Source organism: Melanaphis sacchari, unplaced genomic scaffold, assembly GCF_002803265.2.
Source record: "Melanaphis sacchari strain LSU unplaced genomic scaffold, SCAv2.0 Contig506_pilon_pilon, whole genome shotgun sequence".
Taxonomy (NCBI): domain Eukaryota; kingdom Metazoa; phylum Arthropoda; class Insecta; order Hemiptera; family Aphididae; genus Melanaphis; species Melanaphis sacchari.
Genome location: NW_020271340.1, coordinates 4,795 through 12,806, shown reverse-complemented (window position 1 = coordinate 12,806; position 8,012 = coordinate 4,795). Strand labels below are relative to the sequence as shown.

Genomic DNA, 8,012 nt, shown 5'->3' with positions numbered 1-8,012 from the left:
ATGATACGGAACCCTCGAAAACGATGGTATATATTTAAAATCTAAGGAGATAACTCATTCGTTTATTGGCTAAAATATAATAAATGTAATAAAATAAATAGTATCTATTAGTAATTACATGTTATTAAAATAATAGATTTTATATCATTAAATATAAATATTATGACGATTGAAAACAACATGGATTTTATTTAACTTTACAGTAAACGGTATCACGATATATTATTATGTTATATATATTTAACCAATGGAAGCACTGTAATCCAATTCTCTACTATATAAACACCACGCCGGTCTAAATCTGTATCATTCAGGATTCAAACGTATCGCAGTACAGTCGTTCAAACGAATTTACAAACATGAGCGGAAGAGGTAAAGCTGGAAAATCGAAGGGAGGTAAATCCAAGACCAGGTCGTCACGTGCCGGACTCCAGTTTCCGGTCGGTCGTATCCACCGTCTGTTGAGAAAAGGAAACTATGCCGAACGCGTCGGAGCCGGAGCACCCGTTTACTTGGCCGCCGTCATGGAATATTTGGCGGCTGAAGTCTTGGAATTGGCCGGTAACGCTGCCCGTGACAACAAGAAGTCTCGTATCATTCCCAGACACTTGCAATTGGCCATCAGGAACGACGAGGAGTTGAACAAATTGTTGTCCGGTGTTACCATCGCTCAAGGCGGTGTGTTGCCCAACATCCAAGCGGTACTATTGCCAAAAAAGACCGAAAAAAAAGTCTAAAACTTCAATTACTAAATTTATCAGAAAAAGGTCCTTTTCAGGACCCCTAAACATTTTCTTATAACTACTTCATCATACTACTTAGTGCCTATTGCTTTTCAATATTCATAACTTCTGTTTCAATGGTATATCTAGTATGTTATCTAGAACGTTTTTCATTGAATGTGCCTTGAGCCTTCCCTTGTCACTAGCACGCTCTACTACATATTATATATTATGAATTTGCACAGGTTGACTAAATAACCAACACCGGCACTTGTTTAACACAACTTGCTAAATATAAGAGATAACAAGGCGTTTCTAAAATCTGAGGTAATTGGTATTTGGTGCAAACATGTGTCACTTCACACAACTAACGTTAAAATAATTAAGAAATAGAAATAATAAAAATATGTAAAATAATATTTTTTTATAAATAATTGATTATGATTTTATTTACTACCGTATCAATTCAAAATAAAATATGGTGAGTAGGATAACGATTTTACGGCTTATAGATGATGTACATATCGAAGAAAATTTTATTATAATTGTATGCTGAGGAATTTTACGAGATTTTTTCAACACTATTTTTTCGTTGAACGAGATATTGAAATAGTTTTTCTCAATAATTAGTTCTATAATGTACGAATTATTGCAGACATATTTTTTTATGCATCGTCATCATATTACTATTATTATATTAGTTATTAGTATTCCGTCACACTTTTTGCGATTCTAAACCAATATGCCAATGAAATACAAATAAATGATCAAAAAAATAATTATCTATAGTTACGTTTCAATTATTTTCATGAAATCGTACAATTTTTCCGAAAAGTCCTAGTTTTTTCTTCAGAAAACCATTTTTATCTCTGAATATATGCATAGGAGTAACAAAATTAATTTTTTTTTTTTGGACAAAAAAGTTAAATTATAACTGAACTTAAAAAAATAACTCATTACTTATTAGTTATTAACGTTAAGTATAATAAAATTAAAAATTATGGTATAATTTATAATAGCTATTGATGTTGTTGCAGTAAAATTTATTTGATAAAAAAAAACAATCTTTTCATACCTCGTTTGCACCGGATACAATATCTCTAAACTCTGATAGAATTTTTAGGATCAATAACCAATTACGCGTGGACATATTTGGTTTTTGTGCACAATGAAAAATAAAAATGTATGATATATAATGTTTATATGGTTATTACTTATGAACCTAATTATTACGACTAAAGAAAAAAAAAAGTAATAATAAAAAAGGTTTCTTAACTATATCTCTCGTAGTAATGATTGAACGTATTTCATTGTTATGCCAATCAGAACATTTTTGCATTAAAAACGGATTTTTGAAAAATCAGGTCTTATCCGGTTAGTGAACTAATGCTATTTGCCACCTTCAATTTTATACTGATTCTAAAATTATTCCACTGAAAAATAATGCATTTCAAATGTCATATAATAAATCTGTAACTGAAAGGCAGAAGGGACTAAGACCATTTTTATCATACATGGGGTTATATTATTTTCTTATATGAAATTTCAACGCGTCTTTTTAACAACCATAATTTTAATCCCAAACCATGTAAACCATGAATTATTATTATTTTTATTTTTATTTTACTCTCAATGACGGCTCTTATACGTTATTGATTGTGTTTTAATTGTCATCTACTATTATTATTATTGCTTTCATTAAACTACTACATAATATAGTATAAACATTTTAAAATCAAACTGTGTATTTATAATCTTATTTTATATTTAATAAAACAATTTTTTTTTTTTTTAATATAGGTAGATTGTGTAATAAAAAATATATTATTTAATATGCAATAACAATAACCAATAGATAATAATTATTAATTTTTTCATGCAAATTTTGCCTTTTTTAGCTCCTATAACTTCCTAACCCTAATTATGAATAATTAATAAACTCACATTGTACGACGACTGTAGTTAATAATTAATAATTTTTGCTTTACGGATTTTTTCCGTTATTTAGTTTAAATAGTTATAGGCATACGTATAACAGAGAAAAATTAGGGTTTATTATTATTTTTCCTAAATCATAATAGATAACATTTTATTACAAATATATTGTGATATACCTAATATAATAAACAACACCTATAGGCCATAAATTATTTACCATATTTTATTTTGAATTGGTACAGTAATAAACAATTATTTGTAAAACAATATTATTTTACATATTATTATTATTATTTCTATTTTTCAATTATTTTAACAAAAGCTGTGCGAAGTGACACAAGTTTATTACAAGTATCTAATATTTTAGAAAGGCCTTGTTGTCTCTAATATTTGGTAAGTTGTGTTAAGTATAACAGCAGTGCCGGCACTAATCATTTGGTCGCCGTCCTGTGCAAATTCATATATTTATTTGTAGTAGTCTTTGGATATCACAATGGTATAAGAAAAAATTTGCACGATTGATAGACAGGACTCGTGGTGCCACGAAACAGCCTCACAAATCGTAAACAACTTATTCTCGACGGTGGGCACAACAACTAGTAATTATCCGTCAGATTGTATGTCACGCATGAGAAACAAACTTACAACCGAAAATAATGAATGTTATAAACGTTAATATTGAGTAAAAAAATAAAATAATTAACTATTAACTGGGTAATGATGCTACAAAAACGTATATATAAAAAACCATACGCAAACATAAAGAAGGTTTGGTGGCCCTGAAAAGGGCCCTTTTATGGTTGTTTTAAAAACTAACTAATGTGTCAAAATTATTTAGAGCTAGTGTATTTAGTGACGGCTTTAGTTCCTTCACTGACGGCGTGCTTGGCCAATTCACCGGGCAACAGAAGTCGGACGGCAGTTTGGATTTCCCGGCTGGTAATGGTAGAACGCTTGTTGTAGTGAGCCAATCGGCTGGATTCGGCGGCGATGCGTTCGAACAGATCGTTGACGAAGCTGTTCATGATGCTCATGGCCTTTGAGGAGACGCCGGTGTCGGGGTGTACTTGTTTCAACACTTTGTAGATGTAAATAGCGTACGATTCTTTCCTCTTGGGCTTGCGTTTCTTGTCGGACTTGGCGATGTTCTTCTGTGCCTTGCCGGACGATTTCTTCATCGCTTTTCCTGCGGATTTACCACCTGGAGCCATGATTGATGGATTTATTTGATGTGAACTGGTAGTTTACAATTGTACACTTGAAATATGAATGATACGGAACCTTGCATTGCTTATATAACGGCGATGAGCCTATATACTCGTTCCAGGCGTTTGCCTATGACGAGTTGATTAATATGCGGTGAATTATTTTGTTAGTTAGAGTTACACCATAAGAGCGGGCAAGGCTTGGTGGATTTTGAGGTTGGGTCGGAAGCTATGGTGGATTGTCCGAGACTGCGGATGTGGGCGAAAGTTGAGTATGAGTTTCGGTGAAATAGGTTCTTACTGTTGGTTATTATTGATTGTTTGATGGTGGAGGTACGTGTTGAAGAGAGAATTATTTTATTTGTTACAAACCATGGGGAGGAGGTAATAGTACGGAGGCCGATGTTTTGGACAGCTTCGAGTTTGTGCCAATTTGCTTTAGATATTAGTGGTCCCCACGCCGGACCGGCGTAAGATAGGATGGGTTTAATATACAGTTGTAGTATATTAAGTTTTGTTTTGATGGGGATGGGGCTGGAGCGGTTGAGGACCGGATAGAGCATGCCGCGGACGGCGGTGGCTTTCTTGACAGTTGATTTAATATGCGCTGAGAACGTGAGATTTCGATCGATGGTTACGCCAAGGTATTTTGATGTAGGAGACCAGGGGATTTGGTGACCGTTTAGGTTCAGGTGATGTGAAGCGAAATTATTGGGACCGTTGAACATGACCGCAACCGTTTTTTGAGCATTGATGTTGAGACGCCATTTGTCGTACCAGGTTAGTGTTATGTTTAGTTGTTTTTGTAATTGAATGGCTGCTCTTTTGGGGTTTTTGTTTGAGGCGGTGAACATAGTGTCGTCGGCGAATAGGTAAAGCCGGGCGTTTTGGTTGAGGGGGACGTCGTTAGTGTAAGCTAGATATAGTGTTGGCGAAAGACAGGAGCCTTGAGGTACACCTGAATATACCGGCCTGCTGCTAGATAAGGTGGTGTTTAATCTTACAGAGAATGTGCGGTCAGTCAGGAATGATTTTATTATATTTAACAGTGGGGTAGGGGTGCCCAAGATATGAAGCTTGTACAGTAATCCCGAGTGCCAAACACGATCGAATGCTTTTTCGATATCAAGGAAGACGGCGGCTGTGCGCAGATTGTTGTTTGAATTTGTTACCAATTGGTCGATTAGACCGACAAGCTGGTGGGTTGTTGAATGTTGTGGACGAAAAGCGAATTGTTCGTTTCTAATTTTGGAACCAATCGCAACATTAAGTTTCGCCAAAACAACCCGTTCAAATATTTTTGAGAGGGAGGATAATAGTGCGATAGGGCGGTAGTTGACTGGATGTTGGTGGTCCTTCCCTGGTTTGGGGATAGTTATGACGATTGCATGCTTCCAAGCTGTTGGGAAATACCCAATACGTAAACAACCGTTAAGTATGTGAGTGAGAAACAAAACTGACTTCCGGGGTAGGAGTTTGGTGGCTATATTAGTGATGGAGTCTGCGCCAGGTGCTTTGCGTTTTGAGATTCGATTGATTATTTGTTGGACGGTACCAGGTGATGTGTGACAGGTAGTTTGTGTGGATGACCGAAGAGAATGAATGAAGGAGTTTATTTCTGGTATGTCTGGGCCCGTTGTAGGCTTGAATTGGCGTTCATATGTGTCAGCAAATAATTCGACCTTTTCTTCATCCTTGTACGTAAGTCCGTTTGGGCCAATTAGCGGGTGGACCGCAGGGGTTTTGTTCAGGAGTTTCTTATTTAGCTTGTGAATCGAACCGTCTTTGGCGTCCAGGGTATCGAGGAAGTGATCCCATTCATCGGCACGGTGAGTTTTAAGGATGAGACGTATAAATTTTATTTTGCAGTTCAGACGGCGTTTGACTAATGGATCACGGAAACGTTGCCATTCGCGGCGTAGACGGTTTTTGATTTCGATTTCCTTAATGATTTCGGGAGGTAGAGCGCTTTTGAATGTCCTATTGTTTTTTGTGTACGTGCTGTCGTTAATAGCAGTTACAATGTTCGAAGTGAAATGGTCGAGCGCTGCATCAATGTCCTGGGGAGTTCTGATTGGCTGGTTCATCGACGGAGAAAGAGAATCAGTTATGGCTATATATTTGGTCCAGTTAACGCATCTTGAGTTTTGTGGTGGTGAGGAGGTGATTGGAGAGTCGGAGAGCATAAGTAGTACTGGATTGTGGTCGGAGGAAAGTTCATTTAGGTTTGTTACAGCGTAGGAAAGTTGTGGGAGACGGATTAGCGCTATATCTAAGACGTCCGGTCTGTGACCAATGGTAGCTGGGTAGAACGTTGGTGTGTCCGGGGCTGTGACGACGTAGTCGTCGTTTAGTGCGTGGTTATATAATATAGTGCCGGCGGCGTTTGAGCAACGACTGTGCCAGAGTGGGTGTTTGGCGTTTAGGTCGCCTGCCACAATAAACCAATGGTTGCCGTTTGTCAGCGCATTTAGGTCGTCGGTTTTCATTGGTTTGTTCGGGCTTTTGTATACGGCGGAGATTTGTATTAGGTAGTTGCCCATAGATATTTCGACGGTGGTTGAGGACATTGTAGTCGGTATAATAATGTGCCTGTGTACTATTCTGCGGTGGACTAGTGCGGCGGTGCCACCACAGGCTTGACCACGTAAGCCTGAGATGTTATCAGTACGATAGACATGGTAGTTACGGAGTTTGAGTTGGTTGATGGGTTTTAGTTTGGTTTCATTTAATAGTGCGATATCTACATTGGTTTTAGTCATGAGCGTGTACAATTCATTAATTTTGGATTTGATGCCGTTTGAATTCCAGTATAGAATTCTTAGGTCATTCATAACTATTTTTTAAGAGAGATAGGAATGAGCTTATTGTGATGGAGATGATTGCTCTTGGATCATCTGTTGTTGATATGGTTGATAAGAGTTCGGTTAGGAGAATGATAACTTTGTCGGTATTGATCACGGGTTTGTTTTTGGTTGCATTGGCGTAGTTGACATGTTGAGTGGTGGGATTTCCGGGCAGGGGTTTAGTTGGATGGTTTTGGGGTAATGTTGGAGGATAAGTAGCTTTGTTTGGTGACGGATTGTTTAGTGTGGATGGTTTAGGTGTGAAATTTTTAGCGATCTCAGAGTATGATGGACAACCTCGAAAGTTTGCTGTATGAGCGCCATTGCAGTTGGCACAAGTCGGGGCCTGATCGCGAGGTTTGGTACAAACATTTGTTCTGTGCGGGCCGGCACATTTGACGCAACGAGGAGTGTTACCGCAGTTTTTTGACCCATGTCCGAATTTTTGGCAAGAGTGGCATTGAGAAGGCCCGGATTTCTTGTACGACTCGACAGAGATTTTTAAATAAAATAATTCGGATAGTTCATAAATGTTTTTGGCTTGGGTGCCGGATAGTATGACGAGGCAGATGGGCATTGGTTTGTCTACTGGCCCAAAGCGTCTTATAAGCTGCACATCGAAGTTACGGGCAACCAATTCAGTTTTGAGTTCTTCATCAGAAATATCCGTAGGAATACCTTTGATTACTACTTTTAGCTGGCGGTCAGCAGATAGGGAGAAGGTGTGAAATTCGATTTTGTTAACAAGCATAAGTTTTTGGATTTGTCGGAATTGAGCAGCACATGAGGTTTTGACGAATATTTTACCATCGGAGGAGGATTTTGCATTAATGCCAATAGGGGAGATGTCTTGGTTTTGGAAAATGAGTGGTGCTGCTTGGCGCCACAGGGACGCAGTAATAATGATAGGCGGTGGTAGCAAGGTTTTCGATACACTTGCAACGGAGGGGTCAGGTGATTTTGTTGTATTACTAATATTGTTTGACCTATCTGGAGAGAGATTGGATGGAGGCTCTGGCGGGCCTGTGACTGAGATGTCGGTGGCTGATTGAGAGCTATCCGATGAGACGTAAGAATCGCCTGACAGCGATTCTGAGTCGGATGGATCAGGCGAAGGCGGTTGTGGACGCTGTGGAGGTGGTGGGGAAGCCTGATTTCGGATCTTCTTCGGTTCGGTGAGTGGAGGAGTTCGATTCCTTTTTGAACCGGCTCTGCGGCCGCCCATGATGTAGAGTTCGTGATATTCCTCTGTAGGGAGTGCTGATACTAGACGTCTGTACGGAAGGAACACTAGGAGGTGA

General features: G+C 38.2%; 2 protein-coding genes across 2 annotated transcripts; one reads left to right on the top strand and one right to left on the bottom strand.

The window, feature by feature from the left end:
- The first annotated feature begins 324 nt into the window (after nt 1-324).
- Nucleotides 325-761, top strand: LOC112599269 (histone H2A-like). The gene has a single exon (XM_025346077.1). The coding sequence runs from the start codon at nt 360-362 to the stop codon at nt 735-737; it is 378 nt and encodes a 125-aa protein (XP_025201862.1). The 5' UTR covers nt 325-359; the 3' UTR covers nt 738-761.
- A 2,672-nt stretch (nt 762-3,433) lies between these two features.
- LOC112599267 (histone H2B-like) lies at nt 3,434-3,917 on the bottom strand. The gene has a single exon (XM_025346075.1). The coding sequence runs from the start codon at nt 3,869-3,871 to the stop codon at nt 3,491-3,493; it is 381 nt and encodes a 126-aa protein (XP_025201860.1). The 5' UTR covers nt 3,872-3,917; the 3' UTR covers nt 3,434-3,490.
- Between the last annotated feature and the right edge of the window lie 4,095 nt (nt 3,918-8,012).

Bases quoted from the DNA above. Each gene is read 5' to 3' on its own strand.
- LOC112599269 (XM_025346077.1), top strand. From the start codon at position 360: ATGAGCGGAAGAGGTAAAGCTGGAAAATCGAAGGGAGGTAAATCCAAG.
- LOC112599267 (XM_025346075.1), bottom strand. From the start codon at position 3,871: ATGGCTCCAGGTGGTAAATCCGCAGGAAAAGCGATGAAGAAATCGTCC.